At 46.6% G+C, this 25,928-nt stretch overlaps 1 protein-coding gene across 1 annotated transcript in view; it reads left to right on the plus strand.

Moving 5' to 3' along the window:
- Positions 1-25,928, plus strand: part of TROAP (trophinin associated protein) — a gene marked incomplete at its 5' end in the record, with an annotated part of 162,270 nt that overhangs the window by 28,890 nt on the left and 107,452 nt on the right. The window contains 4 exons of the mRNA XM_082244299.1: positions 1,511-1,604; positions 14,200-14,303; positions 14,390-14,547; positions 22,367-22,431. Coding sequence (XP_082100425.1) covers positions 1,511-1,604; positions 14,200-14,303; positions 14,390-14,547; positions 22,367-22,431 — 421 coding nt within the window. The remainder of the gene's footprint in view (positions 1-1,510; positions 1,605-14,199; positions 14,304-14,389; positions 14,548-22,366; positions 22,432-25,928) is intronic.

The raw sequence follows: 25,928 nt of genomic DNA on the forward strand, positions 1-25,928 counted from the left end.
CACTACTACTTAGGCTCCATTCACATGTTGGCTTTTTAATGTGTATTAATATGGGACTTTGTGTTTTTTGCACTAAAATGCATGAAAATCCTATAAACATGTTTTAAAATGCATGTATATTCTGTAAGTTAAGTTCATCTGTGGAACATGTTACATGATTGCGCCTGTTATGGTGGAACACGTAGCGTGTTCCAGTATCTGCAGCCTCCCTCCCCCCCCCCCCCCCCCTTCCTCTCACTCGCTTTCACAATGTGAAAAAAGCGGGGCTCTTCCCACATGGCCATGTTATTTATTCAAATTTTTTGTTAAATGAATGCCTACAGGTACCGTTTAGCCATTGTGGCTGACAGCTTGTAGTTCTCAATTAACTACAAGGGCGCTGGTGAGCGCTCTAGTAGCTCATTGATTCTTTGTGTTCCGAGGTAACTGCCTGCCTGTATGAAGTACGAGCAGACAGCTTTGGAAAGTTTGTAGGAACCTTCGATCTGCTGATTGTGGGTGTAATGCTCTGCAGGCTCCATAGAAAAACATAATCATTGCACATTTTTTGCAGGTAAAAAATTATGCATTTATTTTTCATTTTTTTTTAAAAGGTAAGTATCCTTCAAACATATCACAGGTTTAGGCCTTAAAGAAATATATGGAGGCTGCCATCCTTCTGAAAAAATGATGTGCATAGCTTTCTCTGGCTAGTGTTTTGGTGAATTCAGCGGTGTCTTCACCCAAGCAAATTTTTCAATCGGCTCTCAGGTGCTGCATCTGCCATTTTGGGTAAGGGAAACCAGCAGGAAAGCTTTGCGGCTTCACAGCTGGGTCTCTACTGTGCATGCACGAAGCACTGTGCTTTGTAACTGTCCTGGCGGTGGGGGAAGAAGGGGGCTGAACTTCCAGATGCAAAGTCAACCAGAAGTGGGAGTGGGTATCTGTCAATCAAACCCCCCCCCCAAAAAAAAAGGTGCCAAATGGGGCAGCGGAGGTTGGGAGGAGGCAAATGGAGCTTTCCCTTTTGGGTGGAGCTCCACTTTAATGTGTGTTGTGTTAAGGAACTCTAATTTTTGGATCAGCTGCCAAGAAATCTGAACTCGTCCTAAATCGCTCCTAACCTTTTTTTTTTTTTTTTTTTTTGTGCTACACAGCAACACAAGGTAGTGCATTACCATATGTTGTTGTGGCACACTAATTGCAGGTGTAGTGCATTTGAATAAATGCCCTGCAATGCGTAAACCTATGCATGGTGCCTTATTGTACATTACCACACTACAAAGATGTGAAGCTGGTCTCGAATTTAATACACAAATTTTAAGATTTCTTTGCAAATTTGGGGTTTTAAAAAAAAAATCTGTGCTTGTGCAGAGAGAAAAGATTGTTTTAACCACTCACAAAGAGTTCCTTTTTAGACTGAAGAGTGTATACGATGTGTAGGTGTATCTTTCTGTGTAGGCAGGTGTTATTGGATGTTGTGTGCTGTTCATTTTTAGCACCTTATTTCTTTACTCCTATAACAATGTAGATGATCAGAAGCTCAATGTACACGGTGCCAACTTGCCAAGCTGGGCCTTCAAATATGGATAGGATGTCCTGCTTTTCCAAGATCACTGTTAAAGGTATGTGGAAAATTAGTGTGCATAAGGGGCAACCTATATATTCCAGGTAAATGCTTAAGTGTAATGCATATGCAAGTAAAGCTTTAAATAAATCCCATTATATAGAGTCAAACCTTGCTTTCCTGTGCCCTCTACACTGAGGCTGCCATCTTTTGGCTCGAGAGTGGTTTAGTAAACACCTCTTCAGAATCACACATAGATATTGCGATGGGTTTGTCCCGGCACGAGCAACTCCCTCATATAATGGCAGACACCAGTATTGGAAAAGGAGCCATGATTGAAACTTGGAGGTAATTAAATGACTGGTTTCATTTTATTAAGTAAGACTTTTTTACAGCAATAAAATTAAAATAGTGACAGCTGTTCTGTAGCCTTGTTGTATCACGGTCACGTGATAGTTTTTAAGTTCTTTTAGGGTTTTTATTCGATATGTGTAAAGAGATCACAAAAATACTTAAAAGTATAACCTTTATTAAAAGTAATGACCGATACAGATAAAGAAAATATGACCATAATACTTAAAGCAGAGTTCCACTCAAAAGTATAACTTCTGCTTTAAGTGGTCCTTACCCCCTGACATGCCACATTTGGCATGTCCTTTTTTTGAGGGGGGGTACCTAATTTTGACAGGTATCCGCTCCCACTTTTGCTCAGGCTGCCTAGGCAGCTTGGGCAGAAGTTCTCCTCTCCCCCTCCCTGCAATCTTCTGGGACACGTCGCAGGTCCCAGAAGATTGCCCGTCCATTCAGGACTTACAATGCACACCCGGCGATAAAGCCGGAAGCTGTCACAGCCGGGTTCCCACACTAGAGATGCCGGTGCCACAGGGGGAAGACTGAGAGAACCAAGGCTCCTCCCAGCCGCATCATTGGACCGTTTGGACAGGTGAGTATGTGTTTATTTAAAGTCATTAGCTACACTTTTGTAGCTGCTGACTTTTAGTAAACACAAAAGCCAGTGGAACTCTGCTTTAACTAAAGATGCTTGTTTCCCGCCAATGGTCCCGTAACATGGCACAAGTGACCACAGACAATTGCAGAGTTGCAGGCTCTGAATAAGACCAACAACCTTATGGGTTTTGGCTGTGGTATACGATATCGGTCTTGAATGTAAGGAAAAAGACAACCCCCCAAGCCAATTCCCTTTGCAGTATGACCCCTCAAGGACTTGGTCATCAGTTAACAGTAACATTCCAATGACGTGAGTCAGCTAAAAGTAACTAGAACAACCAATATATTAGAAGCTTTATTAGATATTTGTGAGGCCAACCTTAATAAGGAATATGAAATCTGCAATTTCTCTTTCGTTCATTGACGGACACAGCTCCAGAATCTTCTTGACCATTGGCTTATGCTGCCCCCTACAGTAGTAGGACCCTAGGCAGGAAAAAACCTTACCACTCCTTTGGGGCAGTCCCAGGGGATATACCCCTACTTCCTGCTATAGGCGCTCAGTTTTTTTTTCTGCCTAGTCAGGAGTAAGGACCTAGTTGCTTGTTGGAATCTCTGGTCCTGGCATTTTTTCCTTTTTTAAATGGAATTTTTTCCTTTTTTATTATTTTCTGTTCCTGTCAGAACTACAATCAACTGCCGGACTGGGCGTCGGACTGGATAGCATAGATTCGTATGGTCTCCCAGTCAGGCCAGTGAGTGCAACCCGACCTCAGCTCTGCGCTAGGTTGGCCCCGACATAGCCCCCCTGGACAGGGGGGGGTTGGCTGACGAGTTAAACGTCTCGTGAGGACGCACAGAACTGGTTACAACCTGAGTTGCAGCGTGCCTCTGGCCCGCAGCACCCTCGTTCCGATGGAGTGTTGGTCTGCCTGGAGTGGTGCCCACCTGTTTTAAATGGTGTGGTAAGTAGCGTTCCCCCCCCCCCCTTTCCCTGGTGGCCTCTCTGGGATGGTTGGACCCTCGGGGTTCCCCTCCTTCCCACATAGACACCCCCCCCCCCCCCCATTTATTGGGTTTTCCCTGGGACCACCCCCCATTTACCCACACGTAGCTTCCTCCCCAGGGGTGTGTAATTTCTGTTTGGGGTTGTTGAGCGGGTGATGGGGGGGGGGGGGGGTGTGCCGCCGGCAGATAAACACACCTTTTTTTGGGGGGGGGGGGCTCCTGCCAGGGCCCCTCCTTATTACTCATCAGTTTCTGGGGGTCTCGGGAGCCGTGTGAAGCTGCCATTTTGTTGTGGATGCCTACTGTAGATTATGTCAGCGGCCAGGTTTTTGTAGTCCAGGGGCCATTTTCTTGTAGTATCCAGTTGATATAAAGTGGCGGCCATGTTTTTGAAGCCTATGGAGTGGTGATTCGGTGGTGGGCCTCTGTTACTTCCTGGATTTCCTCCTCCTCCTCCTCCTCCTCTCTGATCGCCACATGGCATGCAGCTTGGTGCTCTGCTCTGTACCTGAGTCGGTGGAGGTGAGTCCCTGTGGGTACAAAGGGCTCTCCCTCTTTCTGTTATAGCAGCAACTTGGTACGCTGGGACTTGTGATGATGCCTGTACAGCGATTGGGGGTCGTTTAGCAGTGCATTTTTCTATTTTGGCTAGTATGGTCCCCGGGTTAATCATGGAGTCCCCGGAGCATGTTTCACTACCTGACCCCCTCTCAGAAGTTGCAGGGCCCTCTGGGTCCCAGTCCGCTCTGCCTGCTATGATGGCGGTCCTAGAGTCATCAGTGTCCAAGGTAGATATGGTGCTGCAAAAAAGGATGGGCAAAAAGCGCCCCCTGCCTTCACCTGCATCCTCTGTCTCCTCAGACTCTGAGGTGGATCTGGCCACCGCGGACGCGAGTATCCCCACTAAGTCTGCGTCCACGCTCCCGGAGTGCTCTGATAGTGAGGATGATTCCTCTTCCACTACAGCCACGTGCGAAAAGGCACTAGTGGATGCACTGATTGGATCAGTGCGCAAAACTTTAAAACTGGAGGACGCAGCTGCTGCTGCATTGGAGACGCCGGTACATTTCGGTACCCACAGAATCTCAAAGGCAACAAGGGTTTTCCCCTTTCCCGCCTATTTTTGACAAAATTGTCGCAAGTCAGTGGGGTTTCCCCTAAACGCACTGATGGGGTGCCTAAGCGTTTTGCTATGAGTTATCCCTTTGAAGAGTCCCTGTTGAAGCTGACAGTACAACCTGTGGTGGATTCTCAGGTTTTCAGGTTAAATTAAAGCCACCCTTCTCCCGGTGGAGGACTCTCTCTATCTTTTAAAGACCTTTTTTTACCATGGCCGGTTCCATCCTTAGACCGGCGTTTACCATAACTTTGGTTTCCCAGACCTTAATGGAATGGGCAACGTTTTTTTGCACCAGGATTTTGAACTAGATTATCCCCCAAACCTCCCGGAGCTAGCGGACCAGTTGGTCCAGGGGTTGCAGTTCATCTGGGATGCCTCTCTGGATGCAGCTCCCTTAGTCTGCAGGGCGTCTGTAACAGCGGTGATCCTTCAGCGCATGATATGGCTCAAGTACTGGTCTGTGGACCAGGCTTCCAAGAAGGTCCTGTCAGATCTCCCCTTTGTAGGAGATCGCCTGTTCGGAGCTTCCATTGATGAGATCATTAAGGGTCTTACAGGGGGGAAGAGTACTCTTTTCTTGCAGGCTACAAGGAGCAAGGAGTCTCGTCCCAAACGTGGCCTTTCTTCTCGGCTCATAAGTGGCCCTTTCGTTCCTCAGGATCTCAGGAAAAGGGATCAAAATCAGTTTGAACCCCCTACGGATGTTCCAAGAGGCACTGATCTGGTAAGCTAAGAGCGGGTCTCTCCAGACCTCGTCAAGCACTCTTCTGCCTGAAGGGGTGCCCTCACCCATATATGGGGTGGGGGGATGTCTTCGCTTCTTTCCGACCCGTGGACCTCCTTGATTCAGGACAGGTGGGTCCACGAGCTGATTCGGTCCAGTTACAAGATCAATTTTCAGTCTTTTCCTCTGACAAGGTTCTTTCCTTCCAACCTGCGTTTGTCCCCAGATCGGCTGTGAGGTCTCCTCTGGGCGGTGCGAGATTTGCTTTTACAAGGGGTCATTGTACCGGTTCTGGAATCTGAACGCTTTCAGGGGTTTTAGTCAAACCTATTTACTGTTCCCAGGAAGGAAGGCAAAGTTCGTCCAATCCCGGACCTCAAGGCCTTGAACTGCTTTGTGCGGTACAAAAATTCTGGATGGAGTCCATTCGCATGGTAGTGGCATCCCTTCATCAAGGGGATCTAGCCTCTATCGATATCCAGGGCGCTTGCCTTTATATTCCAATATATATCCGGGCATCAGTGTTTTCTTTGCTTTTCAGTGGGCAAGGAGCATTATAAATTTGTGGTGTTACCTTTTGGTCTAGCCTTTGCTCCTCTGGTGGTGTTTACAAAAGTTTTGGCCCCGGTGTAAGCATTGCTGCAGCAGCGGGGGGTGGAGTACTGGGGTACCTGGACGATCTTCTTCTGTGAGCAGTCTAACTGCTTTGACCGACAACCTGGACATTATCTTGCGAACCTTGCAAGAGTTTGGATGGAAACTAAATTTCCAAAAATCTGCTCTGGTTCCTTCCACCAAGCTGGACTACCTGGGCCTGACCCTAGACTCTGCCTTAGCCCAGGTGTTTCTTCTGGGGGAAAAACTTCAGAAGTTGCAGGATGCGATTCAGCTCCCGTTGTCCAACAGGCGGTCATCTCTCAAGACTTGTATGCAAGTGCTGGCCCTGATGGTCTCCACCTTCGAGGTGGTTCTGTTTGCACAGTTCCACATGAGACCTCTGCAAAGGGAGATTCTTGCAAATGGAACAAGAATCCACAATCTCTAGACAATGTGATCCTGTTGAGCCAGGGTACGAGAGAGTCCCTGATCTGGTGGCTTCCTTCTTCGACTGAAAATCCTTTCTTCCCCCCTATTGGACAGTGGTCACCGCGGATGCCAGCCTTTCTGGACGGTGGTCACCACAGACGCCAGCCTGTCTGGGTCGGGAAGCATCTTATGCACAGATAATGCTCAGGGGGTTTGCACTCTGGAAGAATCCAGACTGCCGATCAGTATCCTGGAAATTCGGGTGATCAGGCTTTGCCTGACCCATTGGATGGATCGTCTGCAGGGGTGCCCAATATGGATTCAATCGGACAATGCAATGGCTGTGGCATATGGCAGTCACTATGGAGACACAAATTGTTTTATCGGCTCGGGAAGTAGCCTGCAATCTAAGGTGGGCAGAACGTTTCGTTCCAGCCCTCTCTGCTGGAGGGGTGGAAAATTTGGCTGGCGGGCTACCTCAATTGGCAGGCGTTGGGCCAGAGAGTATGGTCTCTTCACCCGGAGGTGTTTCATCAATTTTCTCTCCGGTGGGGAACTCTCGAAGTGGACCAGTTGGCCTCTCGTCTCAACAGGATGGTACAGAGGTTCGTAGCTAGGTCTCGGGATCCTCTGACCGACGCCATAGACGCTCTGGTGGCCCTTTGGAGCCAGTACCGACTAATATACGCATTTCCTCCTCTAAAACTTCTGCCGAGACTTCTGCAAAGAATCAGGGCAGAAGGGATTCCAGTAATCCTAGTGGTCCTAGACTGGCCTCGCAGATCTTGGTACTCCGATCTGGTACGGCTGGTCGCTGACGTCCCTTGGAGACTCCCTCTCAGAGAAGATCTGGCTCAAGGGCCAATCTTCCATCCTGCTTTAGAGTCGATGGCTTTAACGGCTTGAATATTGAAAGCCAGATGCTGAAGGATAGAGGGGTGTTGGGACCGGTGATTCCCACGCTGTTAAAAGCTAGAAAATCTAGGAAGATTTATCGAGTCTGGAAGGCATACATTGCATGATGGGAGTCTCGGGGGTCTCCTCCTCCCCCCACCCCCCCGTTCTTTTTCGGTGACTCTAATCTTGGAGTTTCTCTAAAAAGATGTAGATCAGCGTTTAGCCTTGGGAACCATCAAGGACCAGGTTTCGGCTTTGGTGATTTTCTTTCACCGCCTGTTAGTTACCCATTCTTTGGTTCACACCTTTGTTCAGGGGGTCTGCCACTTGGCTCCCCCAGTGAGGTCTCTATTGCCTCCGTGGGACCTCAATTTTGTTGCTGTCGGTTCTTCAGAAACTGCCTTTTTTGAAGATATTCGTGAGCTTCCTCTGCTTACTTCGACACAAAGTAGCCTTCTTTGGTGGCTATTACTTCTGCACGCAGGGTGTCTGGAGTTGGCTGCTTTGTCTTGTCGTTCACCTTATTTGCTGGTTCAGAGACAAAGTGGTGCCTCTTCCTGCCTGTCGTTCCTTCCTAAGGTCGTTTCTGGTTTCCATTTAAATTAAGACATTGTGTTGCCTTTCTTGTGTACTAAGCCTAAACGCCCTAAAAGCATTGCCTTGCACTCTTTGGATGTGGTTCGAGCAATCGGAGTGTACCTGGCGGCGGCTTGCATCGTTTTGGAAATCGGACTCCCTATTTGTCCTCATGGATGGGCTTCGTAAAGGGCAGGTCGCATCTGCTGCAACCATTTCCAGATGGATCAGGCAGATGGTGGTGCAGGCCTATTCCATTAAGGGTCAAGATCCTCCTTTCCCTGTTAAAGTGGAGTTCCACCCTAAAATTTTACTTTGGTCCATCTTCTTGCCCCGGGTCACCTGTAAAACATGGATACTCGCAATTTTTTTTTTTTTTTTCACTTACCTTGTTTTAGAAGAACATATACTCGCCTTACTTCCTCTTCCTCTCTCTGCGGCCACGGCCCGTCGTCACTTCCTGGCTTGCAATGATTCCTGGGAGCTGAACGTCATCGCTCCCAGGAATCAATGCGCCTGTACCGGCCCCGACGTCCGTTCCGGGCAGGCGCGTCATACCTTGCTAAACAACTTCTGGGCATGACGGTGCAGCCCCGGAAGTGACGGCGGGGCCGGTGCAGTGCATCGTGGGACCGAAGAGGATGGAAAAGGACGCAGAAGAGGATCGCACTGGCTTCAAGCTGCCCACACCTGAGATGGCAGCGCTGGACAATACATTTTTAAGGTAAGTATTTCTTTCTGCAGGTAAGTGCAACCTGGGACAGTTCAGAGGCTATCCATTGTGGAATGCACTAGCCCTGACTGTCCCGGGGGTATTTTTATGTATTTTTTTTTTTTTTTTAGGTTGAACTCCGCTTTTAAGGCGCATGCTTCCTTTTGCCTGCAAGGAACTTTTACAAACAGTTCAGGTACTTGACCATTAGAGCAGATAAAACAATTCAGTTACTTGACCATGATAGCGGATAGAACAGTTCAGGTAATTGACCACCAGAACAAGTGGAACTTGCACCAACAGTTTAGCTGCTGATCAGTGGCAAAGTCTTTATAGACCGTTGCTGCTGTCGAAAGGGTTTGTCTCCTTTCTCCAATATGCTTGTGGTTAACGTCAAGGTAAGTGTGTTACCCAGGCTGTCAGTCCATCATTCAATAACTAACAACAATGCCCATATAGCCCCTCATAGAGTTCCGAACAGTTGTATCCATGATCCCTAGCGACCTGGCCTAATACTAAAAGAAAAACTCAGCTTTATAAGTTCAGGGTGAAATCTTGGTACAGGAACATCGCCCACTACTCTATCTAAATTAAACTGTTTTACTATAGGCCCAGTGCTTTAGGTGGGCTGGTATGCACCGGTACTCAGTACCGCCACTTTTGAAAAAAGCTCTTGAGAGTACCGCCACCTCTCCCTGCGCCCAGAATGTGATTTTAGTGTACCGGTACGCAGCTCAGGGCCGATCCACTGTTGAAAAGGGGGGGGGGGGGGGCTCTGCTCTGCGGACAGAAGTAAATTCCAATCCCCACATCGATGCTGACCGCTCTGCCTCTGCTGTGCCTGTGCTTCCTTCCTGTATCACTGGTTGCTAGATCGCCTACCGCTTGGCATCTAGCAACCAGTGACGTCATACTCCCGGCCCGCCGCCCCAGCATTTACAGCAGAGAAGGAACTTATTCCTCCGCGCCTAAACAGTGTGGGGGCTGGCTCCAGTGCTCCATCCCCCGCCAGCAGTGCCCTGCGTGGTTTAGAAGAAAACAGGTGTCCTGCCACTGCCGAGAGAAAGTAAAGCCTGGCTGCTTGTCACCCCACAGTGCCCTGGCTGCCTGCCAGGGCCACCAAAGTGCCCTGCCATCTTTCCTGCAACCACAGCGCCCTGGCCCCTGCCACCCGCACAGCACAGCACATTAGGTGAATAGCAGCAGAGCAGCACATTATAGGTGAGTGAATCTAAGGTAGCCATGATATATGTATTTCGTCATAGGTAGCAGAAAGCTAGGCATCCATACATTTTTTTTTTTTTTTGCTGCTACCTATGACCAAATACATATGGCTACCTTAGACTCGCCTAGAAGCACACAATGTGCTGTGCAGCTGTGGCAGGCAGGCAGGTGTTGTTGCTGAGGGCCGCTGAGCTTGAACTTGATGCCGAGGCGCCACTTTCTCTCTTCAGGAGAAACCGATGCAATTTTTAGTTTATGCGCTATAAACCAATAAAAGAGCGTCAATTTTGAAAAAGAAGAAAAAAATAGTATCTCACTTTCTGCTTTATAATATTACACCAAGAACGATACACAGATTAATTAAAAGTAGGGGGGTCATTCTGGCCCCCCTACTTTTAGTTTATCTGTGTATCGCTCTTGGTAATATTATATAGCAGAAAATGAGAAATACTACTTTTTTTTTTTTTTTCTTTTTTTTCTTTTCAAAATTGATGCTCTTTTATTGGTTTATAGCGCATAATGTAAAAATCGCATTGGCTTCTCCTGAAGAGAGAAAGTGGCGCCTCGGCCTCAAGTTTAAGCTCAGCCGCCCTCAGTGACAACACAATGCCCTGCCTGCCTGCCACAGCTGCATAGCACATTGTAGGTGAGTCTAAGAGTCTCAGGTAGCCATATGTATTTGGTCATAGGTAGGAGTCATCAAAAAAAAAAAAAAAATGTATAGGCTATAATAGAGTACCGGCACCTCTTTTGGGCCACTTAAAGCACTGTATAGGCCCAACTTCAAACTACTTAATGTGTGCCTTTCCTGTGTTTTTCTTTAGTTTCCTCCAACACTCCAAAGACATTCTGGCAGGCTAACTGACTTTTGTCTACACTGACCCCAGTGTGTGCGTACATATTACCCATACATATGTGTCACGGTATTCTGTGTGCCAGTCCCAAACCCAAACAATCGGGGAGGATGGAGTAAAACCATATGTGGGAGCCTATCTCCTTTCATAATCGTTTACCAAGAAAATTGAATCAGAGTATCAAACGTGGTGGCCAAAGGATCACTGAGTGGACTTGCTTTAAAATTTGCAACCATTGCAGTAATCCAGATTAAACCAACAATTCTGAAAAAATTACCTTTTCCATAATGAATGATATGATTGGCTTGAATTTAAACCATCATTCATGTAAAAAAAGCCTTTTAACCTAGTGTAACCTTTTCTCTTCCTGTACTGTGCACATCCTATGGATTCTGTTTTTCAAAATGTTTGCGCACTCCAGAAGTGGTTTTGCCACTACAATGATTATGGCAGAATATACCAAAGTACATGGCGCTATAGTTCAGCTAAATACACGCAGGAAACTGGAACGTCACAGGAAGAAATACAATTACATTTAGTGTATATGTTTGGGTATTCTTACACCCTCCATATCATTAACCACTTCAATACCGGGCACTTTCACCCCCTTCCTTCCCAAGCCAATTTTCAGCTTTTAGAGCTGTTGCATTTTGACTGACAATTGCAGGGTCATGCAACACTGTACCTAAACCAAATTTGTAATTTTTTTACCCCCACAAATAGCTTTCTTTTGGTGGTATTTGATCACTGCAAGGTTTTTTTATTTTTTTTTTATTTTGCTAAACAAATAAAAAAAGACAGAAAAGTTTGAAAAAAATAAGTTTTTTTTTTTTTTTTTTTTTTTTTTTTTTTTTTTTTTTGTTATACAATTTTGTAAATCGATGCATTCTTTGCTTCGCTGATGGGGCATCACTGATGGGCAGCAATGATGGGCACTGATGGGTAGGGCATTGATGGGGAGGGCACTGGCGTGCTCCCGGAGCCCAGATTGCCATCTCTGGTGGCCATGGTGGGCATCCCTGGTGGTTCTAGTGGCACCCCCCCCCAGGGTCTGCACTGGTAATCAATGATCTGATTACCAGTGCAGACCCCCCCCTGTCAGGAGAGCTGCAGATCGGCTCTCCTCTACTTGTGCCTGTCAGGCACGTGATAAGGAAAGCCGATCAACAGCTCTTCCATTGTAATGTGACCAGCTGTGATTGGACACAGCTGGTCACATGGTAAAGAGCCTACTGACGTAGGCTCTTTACCGAGATCGGAGATGCGGTGTGTCAGAGTGCAAAAACACAAGAAATGGATGGGGATGTAAGCGCTCCCCACAACAAGTGCAAGTTGGCACAGAAGTCACAAATAAAATGTCTCAATGATAAAGTCTCATTTAATGTAAAACTTGGCATAAAATGCTGGTCAACAGGATATGTCCAAATGATAGGCAGTACCTGTGATGGAAGTCAGGGAGACAGGTGGGAACATCTCACAGGTCTCACAAAATTGTGGAGACAGCCCAGGGAGCGACCACACACGGGGAGTGGATGAGAGGGGCATCCGTAGCCTGAGGGTGGTGGAGAAGGCAATCTCCCTGTGGAATGAGCCAACCGCAGTGAGCTGGTGTCTTCTCTCCTCAGCGGTCTCGAGCGGCGCCGGCAGATGACGACATCGACAAGCGGCAATCGGCTCACCGAAATCCAACCTCCCGGAAGAGATGTGAAGGCAGCTCCACAGTGCTTTGTGCGCCGCACACCAACGGACATGTCCAGGAAATAAAGGGGATGGTAGTGAAATTAAAATTGAACGCCACAAGGGGGGGAGAGTGGAACTGAGATTACATGTTTCGGGACAAGCCCTTCGTCTGAATATCGCATTTAACAGTATATTACTCATTTCTTAGATGTTCGGAACTCTCCTGCTTCAGACAGGCACAATCTTTAAGGGGGATAAAGAGGGTGGACTGTCTAATAGTCTCTCCATCTCTCTCTCCCTTTTTTACACAGACAGACAAACACAGCATGCATTCGACATCCTTTCATACAAATACCATGTCCTCAACATTAGCTAGCTATACGAACAATTCAGACATATACACATATCTTACATTACTGCAGTAACAATCTGAGCGTTCAGCTCAACGTTTTCAGAATTAGTCTCATTTCCCTGAAACTTCTACAGTCCAGAGACCAATTCTATTTATTATCACAAACTGAGGTTTCCTGAAGATACAACAGTTTCATTTGTATGAGTCTCTTGCCCAATTTATCAAACAAAAATCAAAATCGCAAGCCAGTATCCAGTCATGGGCACCAAAATAAAAATCTGCTTGCATCTGAATACTAAATGCATCTCAAATAAGCCAGCTAAGTATCTGAAACATTTCTTACGCTTTCTGAATGTGCTATGGCTTACAGTACAAGAACACAACATTAAACCCAGCACAAACAATCTACTACAATTTTGCATCATTATTTGTATCTCTTATTTACACAAATCAAATACCATCCTCCTCCTTTTCAGGGTTTTTTTTTTTTTTTTTTTTTTTCAGGGGTTTTTTATTCAAGATGTGCAAAGCGAGATCACACAAATGCTTAAAAGTATAACTTTTATTAAAAGTAATGACTGATAAAAAGAAAATGACAGTAATACTTAACTACAGATGCTTGTTTCCCCGCCATGGGTCCCATAACATGGCACAGGTGACCACAGACACTTGTTGTTGGGTTGCAAGCTCTGAATAGGAGACCAAAAATCCTATAGGTTTTGGCTGTGGTATATTGGTCTTGAATGTAAGGAAAAGACAAGCCAGCTCCCTTTGCAATATGACCTTCAAGGACTTGGTCATCAGTTAACAATAACATTCCAATGACGTGAGTCAGCTAAAAGTAACTAGAAAAAACAATATAATATACATTTTATTAGATATTTGTGAGGCCAAGCTTAAAAAGGAATATGAAATATGCAATTTCCCTTTTAAGCGTACAAACTTAAAGTGGTTCTAAAAGCAGAAGGTTTTTTACATTAAGGCATTCTGCATCAAGATTAAAAAAAAAACTTCTGGGTGCAGCTCCCCCAGTCCCCCTTTATTCTTATCTGAGCCCCTTCTCGATCCAGCGATGTGCATGAGCGCAGCAGCTGAATTTTGGTTTCTCTCTCCTCGTTGGCTCACCAGTGGGGGGGGGGGGGGTGCAGGCGAGGACTGAGCCGCCCTGTGTGTGTAAATGGTTAATGTCCATATACAGGAGCAGGGCTCGGGAGTGGGCCGGCTGAAGTGCCCCCATAGCAAGAGTCTTACTATTGGGAGCACTCAGCAGGAGGGCGGAACCAAAAAGAAGAGGATCGGAGCTGCTCTGTGCAAAACTATTGCACAGAGCAGGTAAGTATAACATGTTTGTTATTTGTAAAAAATAAACCCTTAGAAACCCTTTAATTGTTTGTCTATCTTTTTGCCCTTGATGGTTTTTCAGGAGAAAGAAGTTTAGTCAGCCCAACCAGGGAAATGACCATCACTTGCTTTGATGTACTGTGACCTTCCTAGCACTGCTAAGTCTAATAACAGTATTCATTGTTTTTTAGCTTCTGAGCAAAAGCCCTTGTTTAGAATGCAGAATAGGAACCCTGACCCTGAAATCTCTGTAAAAGACCCTGGAGGATTGAAAAAAGATGAGCTTTACCCACAGGTTTGCATTATTTAGTTTGAGTGTTCTTCACTTCATATATTTTTACAAACTAGTAAATTAAAATCTGGTCTTTGTTCCTTACATAGGAAAATCCAGTGTTACAGCAGATGAACCCGCATCCACATGTACCAACATCTGATGAAACTTCTTGTTCACTCACCACACAAGAAAACAATTTTACAAAACTTCTCTCCTCTCTTCCTGCGAAAACTGATCAGACCAGCGCTGTACTCTTAACACAGCAGTATGTTTGTTTTCTCTCTGTTTACTGTTTCATAAGTACCATGTTCATTAAAATGGCAAACCTGAACTAACTGGGCATGAAGGCTAACCCATCCAGTAGTGAGATTTTCCTGTAGGCCTGTTGCTGACCTGCCCACAAGGTCATCATGAAAAAAGTGTTTATATTCTTGTTACTGGATTGCTCATATATTTGCTTGTTTTACAGTGTAATCCACCTGTGGCAACATTGCATGACTTTGGGGATGTTGTTTCAAACTGTAATTTTGGGAAGGGATATCTTGCCACTGGAGTCCCGCAGATCTAGAATACAGTGTAGTGTGTGTGATTCAACTTGTTAAAAACCATACAATTTAAAAAAAAATGATTTTGGGTTTAGTTGGCGATTAAAGTAGAATAAAGGTAAAGCTTTTGTTTTTTATAATTTTTATTTAGAGTAATTGAGTGTGATAAACACTGTCAGGGATTTCTTTTTTTTGCAATGTGTCCCCCATTGGGGACATTTCCCTTTACTTCCGGTTTCATAGTCCCTCTTTAGTGGAGGAATCTGTCATAGGGGACACCAAACCTATTCTTTCCGATTTTGGAAGGTTTCCCCATTTTCTTCTGGTGACAGCTCAAAATTACACTTTCAATTACTTTCACATTCAATGATAATGGTACACATGATAAATGGAGAGTCTGTGTCCTCAAAGTGGTTTTAAAGTCAAATATTACTGCCAGCCCCTCTGTTCTACTAAGCGATCCTAGCCGGGAGGTTACGTGACCGCTGTACTCCCCACTCATCTCCTCCTGCTGCAGCCCTTACATTGGGGGGGGGGGGAAGAGTGGCTGGAGGTGACATGACCGGTCAGAAAGTTCTGAAATAGGGTATTAACAGGGACAATTTCATACAAACATGTGCACAATGTAGAATTGCTTAGTAGAACCAAGGGGCTGGCAGTGATGTTTATTTAACTTTACTGCCAGCTACTAATAGCAGCAAGAGGGAAGGTGGGGAGGGGGGCGGAGGAGACAGCTCACAAACAGGAGTTGACAGGCAGGGAGGAAGGGGGAGAGAAGAAAGCAGCGGGATGATGGAGGCACGTAACCTGACCACGGTAATCCATGGATCAGCAGCCATGATTACCGTGGTCAGCACACTAAGGGGGGACATGGGAACAGGCAGGATCATCCAGGTTTTTTTTTTCAGCATAGAGGACAGATTAGACAGCACAAGCACTGTGCTGTTTAACCTGCTATAAGGGAACAGGATCTCTTCTAGACCTAGTAATTCTTCAATTAAATACTCTTGCCCCATGAGCAATGCTTAACATATTTATTTGAGCTGTTTAACCTGCTATAAGGGAACAGGATCTCTTCTAGACCTAGTGATTCTTCAATTAAATACTCTTGCCCCATGAGCAATGCTTAACATATTTATTTGTGCTCTAGCATTGTATACAGTGGTATACCATTTATAGTGGTTTTGTCAGTGACTTGTCTAAAGTATTAAACTGTATGTAGGTGAGTCTTGCTGACCGCAATACGTATAAATATATGTTGTGGCTTGCAAGTGGTTTGCCTGGGTTATGGCTGAAGCGATCATATATAACCCTAGTACTTTTTTTCTTTCTTTTTTTTTTTTTTTTTCTTTTTCTGCTGGTGACTAAACTAGCCACTGCATTGTTTTCAGAAGCAATGGAAGGGACTGCACAAATACCGTATGACAACCAATATTGCCACGATCGCCATTTTATTTTTTAGGCTCTCTTTTAAAAAAAAAAAAAAAAAATGTAATGATTTTGGGAATCCAATTAATTTTCTAGTAAAAAATACTTTTCTCTTTCGTTCACTGACAGAGCTTCAAGTCTTCTGACAATTGAGCTTTATGCTCTCGCTCTCTAGGAGAGAGGCAGTATATAAAAGAGGGTATACTATCGCTTTGCGCTGTAGGACCCCAGTTTTTTTCTGCCTACCTGGCGCTCTGCTGGGATCTGCGGTCCTGGCATTTTTTCCTATTTAAATGGAATTTTTAACTTTTTTTTCTTTCTTATTTTTGTTCCTGTGTGCGCTACAATCAAGAGTCGGACTAGGCGACGCACTGGATATTCTAGATCCTTACGGTCTTCCCAGTCTGGCCTGTGAGTGCAACCCAACTATTAGCTCCGCACTAGGTTGGCCGTGACATAGCACCACTGGACGGGGGCTGACTGGCGAGTGAAAAAACCTTGAGAGGTCGCATAGCCCTGGTCATGACCAAAGTCGCAGTGTACCTCAGGTCGCAGCACCCCTGTTCCAAGATGGTGTGGTAGACTACTGGGAGTGGAGCCAGCCTGGTGACCTTGGTATGGTAAGTAGTGTCCCCCCTCCTTTCCTGCGGAATCACTTGGGTGGTTGCAGGCCCCCCCTGGGAATGGCAGGCCCCTCCTGTGTCCTTTAAACCCCCTTGTGTTTCCCCCTTCTTCTCCTTTGCTGGGTTTCCCCTTAAGTTTATGCCCTCACCTTTCCCCTAATACCCCCCCCCCCCTCCCAGGCCCCTTTTTGGGGTCATTGATGACATTGGGTAAGGGGGCTGTATGGTGCTAGGCTGGAGGATGGTGGGTGCTGCCGCTGTCGGTCCTCTGTAGGGGGTGTTTACACCTGGGTGCTGCGGGGGGAGGGTCCCCTCCCAGGGTCTGAATTTTTCCCTGGGGTCCAGGGTCCCGTGCAGGGCCGCGTGGCGCCGCCATTTTGCCGTAGTCTGTATTCCCGGCTTCGGCGGCCATGTTTGTGTAGTCCAGCGACCATGTTTTTGGTTTCCTTATAGTTTCATTGGCGGACATTTTTTTTGTAGTGGAATGCAGTGCTGAGGCTGTGGGGGTTCTCTATTGTTAGGTCAGCGTTTCCTCTTCCTGCAGTGTGGCAGACCGTTTTTGGCGCTCTCCAACTAGGGTGGTGAGTCTCTGGGGGGTATATATTCCTTCCTCTGTTGTCTATAGCGCTGCGGGTGGGCTGATTGTTGTGGTTCCCCAGGGGTGCACAGAGGGGAGGGGCCTACCGTTTTTTTTCTTAAAAAAAAAAAAAATTATATATATATATATATATATATATATATTTTTTTTTTTCTTTGCTGAGCAGCGTGGTTCCCTTTTTAACCCTTTATGGTCATGGAGCCTATGGGGCATGTTTCACCACCCGATCCACGCCTGGAAGGTGCGGGACCCTCTGGGTCTCGGTCTGCCCTGGTGCAGCCCTGCAGTCGCTAGTAGCCAAAGTAGATATGGCCCTGCAAAGGAGACCTGGCAAAAAGTGCCCCCCCCCCCACCTTCACCTGTATCCTCTGCTTCCTCCGATTTCGAGGTGGATTTGGCTGCCACGGACGAGAGTCAGCCCACTGGGTCTGCGTCCATGCACGCTGAGTGCTCTAATAGTGAGGATGAGTCGTCTGCAGCAGCGCATGAAAAAGCGCTGGTGGAGGTCCTGATTGTATCGGTGCGGTAAACTTTAAAGCTGGAGGACTCCGCTGCTGCTGAGTTGGCTACACCGGTGCATTTTGGCACCCGCAAGTCTTCCAAGGTGACCAAGGTGTATCCCTCTCCTGCCTATTTTGACGAAATGGTCACTTGTATACCTAAGCGTTTTTCTAGAAGATATCCCTTTGAGGAATCTCTTCTGAAGAAACTAACTCTCAGGTTTCCAGGCTAAATAAGGCCATACTTTTGGCAGTGGCAGATTCCACCGTCTTTTTTAAGGACCTCGTGGACAAAAGAGCGGAGGCTCTGGTCCGATACCTCTTCACCGTGGTCGGTTCAATTTTAGGACCGGTGTTTGCGATCACCTTGGTATCCCAGACCTTAATGGAATGGGCTAAGATTTTGTGCCAGGATCTGGAGGGGAGTCAACACGCTTCTGAGCTGGCGGACCTGGAGGATTAGTTGATCCAAGGGTTACAGTAGATTTGTGATGCATCCCTGGATGCGGCTCCTTTGGCCAGCAGGGTTTCTGTGACGGCGGTGATCCTTCTCCGCAGGATCTAGTTTTAAGTACTGGTCAGCTGACCAGGCTTCTAAAAAAGGTGCTAACTGATTTTCCTTTTTGTAGGTGACCGTCTGTTCAGTGCCTCTATGGAAGAGATCAGTAAGAGTCTTAGGAGAGGTAAGGGTACTTTACTTCCGCAGGCTGCTAAGGGCAAGGAACCTCAACATAAGCGGGGTCCCTTCTTTTCGGCTCACAAGGGACCCTTTCGACTGGCTGGCTCGCAAGAAAAGGGCTCGAGATCCACCCGTAACTTTGCGGGAGGCTCCAAGAGACCCTGGAATGGAAGTCCAAAGCTGGCGTTTCTGGTTCTGTGGTCAAGCCTTCCCCAGCCTAAAGGGGTGCGTCTGGGGTCGGGGGGACGTCTTTGCTTCTTTCCAGACATGTGGACCTTGCGCATTCAGGACAAATGAGTCCACGAACTGATTCAGTTTGATTACAAGATCGAGTTTTGGTCCTTGCATCCGGCAAGGTTCTTTCCTTCCAACTTATGCCTGTCTCCAGAGTTGCTACAGGGCCTCTATGGAGCAGTGCAGGACCTGTTAGCACAAGGGGTTATCGCGCTGGAGTCGGAACGTTTCCAAGGTTTTTATTCAAATCTGTTATAGTTCCCAGGAAGGGAGGCAAGGTTCATCCTATCTTGGATCTTAAGGATCTGAACTACCTTGTGCAGGTTCAGAAATTTTGGTTGGAGTCCATTCGCACAGTAGTAGCTTTCCTGCATCAAGGAGATCTGCTGGCCTCTATCGATCTCAAAGACGCTTACCTTCATATTCCAATATTTGTCGGGCATCAGCGTTTTCTTTGTTTTGCAGTAGGCGAGGATCACTTTCAATTTGTGGCGTTACCCTTTGGTCTCATTTCAGAGGTGCAGAGTCTTCCTCGGCGCTAGAAGCTGACTTGGACGTTACGGTGCGAACTCTGCAGGAGTTCGGGTGGACACTGAATTTACAGAAATTATGCACGGTCTCCGTCCATAAAGCTGGACTACTTGGGTCTGACGCTGGATTCAGAATCAGCCCAGGTGTTTCTTCCTCAGACAAAACTGCTGAAGCTACAGGAGGCTGTTCGACTCCTGTTGTCCAACCATCGATAGTCACTCAGGACTTGCATGCAAGTGCTGGGCCTGATGGTATCCACCTTCGAGGCAGTTCCTTTTGTGCAGTTCCACACCAGATCTTTGCAAAGGGAGATTCTGATCAAATTGGACAATCTGATTCTGTTGAGTCGGGGCTCGAGGGAATCTCTCCTATGGTGGCTCCATTCCCCGTCTGGGAAAATCATTTCTTCCCCTGTATTGGACTGTAATCACCACGGATGCCTGTCTGTTCGGACGGGGAGGTGTCTTGGGAGTGTGTTTGGCTCAAGGTGTCTGGATTCGGGAGGAGTCCAGGTTGCTGATCAACATCCTGGAAATTCAGGCTATCAGACATCTGTCGCTATGGACGGATTGTCTGCAAGGACACCCTGTGCGAATACAATCGGACAATGCTATGGCTGTGGCATATGTCAGTCATGAAGGGGGCACAAAGAGTGCCCAGGCAGCCTGGGAAGTGGCTGGCATCTTGAGGTGGGCAGAATATGTTCTGGCCCTCTGTTATGCACATTCCGGGGGTAAGTAATTGGCAGGCGGACTATGTCAGTTGGCAGACGTTGGATTCAGGAGAATGGTTTCTTCATCCGGAGGTTTTTCAGAAACTGTGTCTTTGGTAGGGGACACCCGATGGGGACCTTCTGGCTTCCCGTCTCACTGGGGGATTCTGCCTGGTGGCCCCTTGGGGTCAGTACCGTCTGATTTACGCCTTTCATCCAATACAACTTCTGTCAAGACTGCTAGGCAGAATCGAGGTAGAAGGGAGTCCAGTCATTCTGGTGGCGCCAGACTGGCCTTTCTGGTCTTGATACACAGGCCTGGTAAGGCTGATAGCAGATTTCCCTTGGAAATTTCCTCTCAGGGAAGATCTTCTGTCTCAGGGAGCAATCTTCCACCCTGCTTTATGGTCACTGGCTTTAACGGCGTGGCTATTGAAAGCCAGTTGCTGAAAGACAGGGTTGTCAGTCGGTGATGCCTACGCTGTTGAAGGCTAGGAAATCGACTTCCAGGAAGGTTTATCATCAAGTTTGGAAGGCGTACATTACTTGGTGTGAGTTGCAGGGGGTTTCTCCTCGCTTTTCTGTGTCTCGCCTGTTGGAAGTTCTACAATTGGGTGTAGACACACGTTTGGCTCTGGGCACCATCAAGTGCCAGGTTTCCGCCTTGGCTATTTTTTTTTTCCAAAGGCCGTTGGTGGCAAAGTCCTTGGTTCACACTTTTGTGCAGGGAGTTTGCAATCTGGCTCCTCCGGTGCGATCCCTGGTACCTCCGTGGGATCTCATCTTGGTTCTGTCGGTGCTTCATAGGTCTCCCTTTGAAAATATTTGCGAAATCCCTCTGCTCACTCTGTCGCAGAAGGTGGCTTTTTTGGTATCTATTACTTCCACAGGTCGCATGTTGGCGCTGGCTGCATTTGTCCTGTCGGTCACCTTACCTGGTGATTCATAGGGACAAAGTGGTGTTGCGACCCTTTCAGGCATTCCTTCCTACGGTTGTTCTGCGCTTTCATATGAATGAAAACATTGTGCTACCGTCCCTATGTCCTAAGCATCCTAAGGAAATTGCTTTGCATTCTTTCAATGTGGTAAGGGGGATGCGGGTGTACCTGGTGGTGACTGAACCAATTGGGAAATCCGATTCTTGGTTTGTTCTTACAGATGGACCTCATAAGGGACAGGCCCCCTCTCCTGTGACCATTTCCAAGTGGATCAGGCAGACAGTGGTGCAGGCCTACTTCATTAAGGGTCAGATTCCTTCTTTCCCTGTTAAATTGCATTCTACGTGGGTGCTTAGTGCCTCCTGGGCCTTCCGTCATCCAGTGTGCAAGGTGGCTACTTGGTTGTCTGTACACACATTCACAAAATTTTAAAAGGTGGATGTACTTGCAGGGTGAAAATGTTTCCTGGTGGTGAGCTCCAGTTGTTCCTAGTTGAGCTGCTGTAACCTGCTTGGCTTTGTTTAGCCTTGTTGGGAATTCTGCGTTTTTGCTGTGTTTTCCCACCCCTCATGTTGACACTGCTTTGGGACATCCCAATGGTCTGAAGACTTTAAGCTGTGTCTGTCAGTGAATGAAAGAGAACTGGATTTTTGTCTTATCGTGAAATCCTTTTCTTTGTGGTTCACTGACAGACACAGCACCCGTCCCTCTTTTGGGGTTGAGTTATTTGTTCTTCTGACACTGCTTGTTACAAACTGAAAGTCCTACAGCAGGAAGTGATGGTATACCCTCTGGGACTGCCCCAGGGGCGTAACCCAATCCTACTCCTAGAGAGCAAGAGCATAAGCCCAATGGTCTGAAGACTTAAAGCTTTGTCTGTTCGTGAACCTCAGAAAAGTATTTTATGGTAAGAGCCCATTCACACTGCTCCGACTTGGAGTTGGCAAGTCGCGGTCTGTCCCGCTCCCATTGTGCGGTACAGGACCGGTTCTAATAGGAGCGACACAAGTCTTTCCGACTTAGAAAAAGGGTCCTTTACTACTTTGGGGCGACCTGGAGCGACTTGCATAGACATTCATTTTATGAAGTCCGTGCAAGTCGCGCCAAAGTCGCGGTGCACGCGACTTCACAGGTCGCCCCCTAAGTCAGATTGCCATAGTGTGAACCAACGCTTAGACAAAAATCCAGTTATTTAAACTTGTAAGCAAAAAGTGCCAGAAAATGATTGGTCGGCAAGTAAAACTGTAAGACATTTTTATCTACTATGTTATATAAATTTTAATTCTTGCATCCCAGGTGTGAAACCTCTTCCACAGAAGTAAATGGAACTGCAGGGAAAAAAGACTTCGTAAAAAACACAGGTAAGAATTAAAATACAGGTAAAGTTCCATGGTAGGGAGTATTTTTTGTTTCTTTGTTCTGCTCAATATTTTCTGGATAAAGAGTTTAAAGCAAGTATGTACTTCAGAGATTCTTGTTTTTATGGATGAATTATTCCTCTGTCAGAATGGCTGCTGTGTAAATAGAATTATCAGCAGATCGGAAGCACTTAGCATACATACTAGGGGGCGTGTAAGCCCCCACGCCCCCCCCCCCCCGATCTCATTCGGTTCCAGGCCAATGATTTTTGGCCTTGACCCGTTGATTGGTTCTGGCCAATGGTAGAGCCTCCTGTGCCTGTGTAATGTAAACACAGGCACAGTGTACAATGTCATCTCCTCTACTGGAGTCCTTTTCGGTTCCAGCGTGAGAGGAGACATCTACTGTGAGTACATAACCAGTACACTGACACTAGTACACATATGCACATTTTTAACCCCTGATCACCCCCTAATTAACCCTTTCCTCACTCCCCGTCACAGTGCACACTATACAGTATACAGATAAAATTTACTGATCACTGTATTAGTCACTTGTGACTTTGGTTAGTGCAAAAGGCAGTGGTAGTCCCAAATAGGTTTAGGGTCCCCACCATATATCCCCCAATAAAGATAATACTCCCTGATCATCCCCCTTTAAACCTTTCACAGTGTACACTAATTACATTATACAGACAATTTACTGATCACTGTATTAGTGTCACTTGTGACTTCAGTTAGTGGTAGTCCCAGATAGGTTTAGGGTCCCTGCCATATGTCCTCTAATAAAGATTTAACCCCCTGATCACCCCCCCCCCCCCCATTAACCCCTTCATTGCCCTGGGTCACTATTATAGTGTACAGATCTTTTTTGTGATCACTGTATTAGTGTCACAGGTGACATCAGTTAGCTTTAACGTTGGCACGTTGGCTGTAATCCAGGACAGCGTCAGATTGTCCGCCACATGTTTAGTAATACATTTTACCCTTTGATTGCCTGTGACACGCGCGCACAGACGCGCGCGCGCCACCATTACTAGCATAGTGTCTGAACGGATCAATATCTTTGATCTGATCAGAACTATACTAGCATCTATAGTTTAGTGTTCCCAAAGTGCAGCATTGGCAGGATCAGCCCCGACACCTGCCAGCACCTGTGCCACCCCCCCTCCCCCAAGAAGTGCAGAATCAAGAGATTAGTCACTTCTAATGCACAGCACACTAAACCGCAGTGTTAGCAGAGTCAGGCCTGATCTCTGCTACCGCTAGCAGTTACATTTTTTGGTAGCGGTTCAAACAGTCCTTGACAACCAGGCGTCAAACTAGGTACCTATAAATTTATTGACTAAAATGGTCCAAACAGAGGTACGCTAGTGAAAAGGCCTACACGATACTGAGCATGACAGATGAGAGCGATGGGGAAGCCTCACTGTCAGAATCAGGCTCAGTATTCGAACATGTAGACAGCAGCGGCACCTTGAGAGATCGCTTTGACGGAGTATTGGTCCCTGCGAAGGTCAGGTGTACCCTACCCCATTCTTCTGTTGCTGAGGTGCAACAACCGCACGGTTCTCGTATGCAGCAGAGTGTTTGTACTAGTGCCACTCAACCTTCTGTTGAACTGCAAGCAGCAGCGGCCTAGTACCTGGTCATAGACAACCAGCACTGCAGTAACACTAGGTGACATGGTGAGTCCCATAAGTGCAGTTTTAAGCTGGTGCGGTGGCTAGCACAAGTAGTGTCCCGCAGCCACCAAGAATTCAAAGACCGGCCCATAGTGTTCTTCCTGATTGGGGGCCCACCACTTCTGCAGCACCCCTACTTCCCCCATTCACTGGCCAACCCGGAATTCAGGTGAGAACAGACAATTTTACTTCCCTTGATTTTTATGAGCTGTTTTTCACGGGAGATCTTTACAGACCAAAGCAATGTATATGCTGATCAAGTATTCGCCGCAAATCCAAATTTGACCCTTGCTAGAAAATTTGCATGGAAATGTATCACAGTTTCCCAATTTAAAACTTTTCTGGGCCTATCCCTCCTCATGGGCATTACTAAAAAGAGTGAGTTGCGGTCATATTGGTCCACTGACCCAATTCACCATATGCCCATGTTCTCTGCTGCCATGGCCAGGACTAGATACGAGCAAATCTTGCGGTTCATGCAGTGACAATGATCTCTGACGTCCTCGGGGTGACCCTGGATATGACCAGCTCCACAAAGTTCAGCTCCTTGTAAACCACTTTAACCAGAAGTTTGCAGCCTTGTATACGCCCCAACAAGATGTCTGCGTGATGAGTCCCTGATTAAATTTTCTAGCCGCCTTGCTTTCAAACAGTTTCTCCCCAGCAAGCGTGCCAGATATGGGGTCAAGATGTATAAGCTCTGTGACAGGGCAACTGGCTATACATGTAGTTTCCGGGTTTACAAGGGACAAGATAGCAATGTGGAGACCCCCAACTGCCCAGACTACATGGGGAGCAGTGGCAAGATTGTTTGGGACTTGGTACCACCCTTATTCGGAAAGGGGTACCATTTATACATGGACAACTTCTATACAAGTGTGCCACTTTTTAGACACCTTTTTTGATTTTGCAATTGGTGCATGTGGCACCATGCAACCTAATAGCCTGGGCTTCCCTCAACGGCTTGTAGAGACCCGACTTGGACGGGGGGAGAGAGCCTGCTTGAAGTGTAATAAATCGCTTGCAGTAATATGGAGGTACACACAGAATGTTTTTGTTCTGTCCTCCATTCACGCAGATATGACAGTCCAAATTGCAGTGGCGACTGGTGTTGAGAAGCCCCTCTGTGTCCACAAATACAACCTTAACATGGGGAGGGGTGGACTTCAACGGCCAGATGATGGCACCGCACTTAATTGCCTGTAAGGCCAGACTTGGACAAAAAGTGTCTGTATACTTATTTCAGTTGGCTCTGCTGAACGATGAATTGCAGGAAGAGATCGTTACAGCCCTTCTGCATCTAGAAGGTGCTGCAGCCCAAATTACCAGTCCAGATGCAGTGAGCCGGCTGCATGGGAGCCATTTTTCGGATGTCCTCCCTAGTACCCCTACCCAAAGAGCACCCCAAAGAAGATGTGTCTGTAGGAAATGGAATTAGGCATGACACCCACTATTTTTGACCCTCCTGTCCTGGCCAACCTGGTCTCTGCATCGGGGACTGTTTCAGTTGCTACCACTGACTAGTAGAGTATTTGTATAGGGTACCGCACGGCACAGTCTAGGGCACACTTTTCACACAGGGTCTCAAAAGATGTGGGCTATTGCATTTTGAGAGACCCTAGTCCGGTCAGTTTTTTTACATTAAAAAAAAATAAATAAAAAAATAAAGCCAAAAACAGTTATTTTATTGAGTTAATTTTCTGTTCTTACTCTACTTTACTACTTTCTACTTTTACTGTACTTTATAACATACTGTTATACTGTAATGTTTTATTGTTAACCATTGTTTACAGGTACGCCCATCAGCTGCAGAAC

Source organism: Pelophylax lessonae, assembly GCF_965119305.1.
Source record: "Pelophylax lessonae genome assembly, chromosome: 2".
NCBI classification, from domain to species: Eukaryota; Metazoa; Chordata; class Amphibia; order Anura; family Ranidae; genus Pelophylax; species Pelophylax lessonae.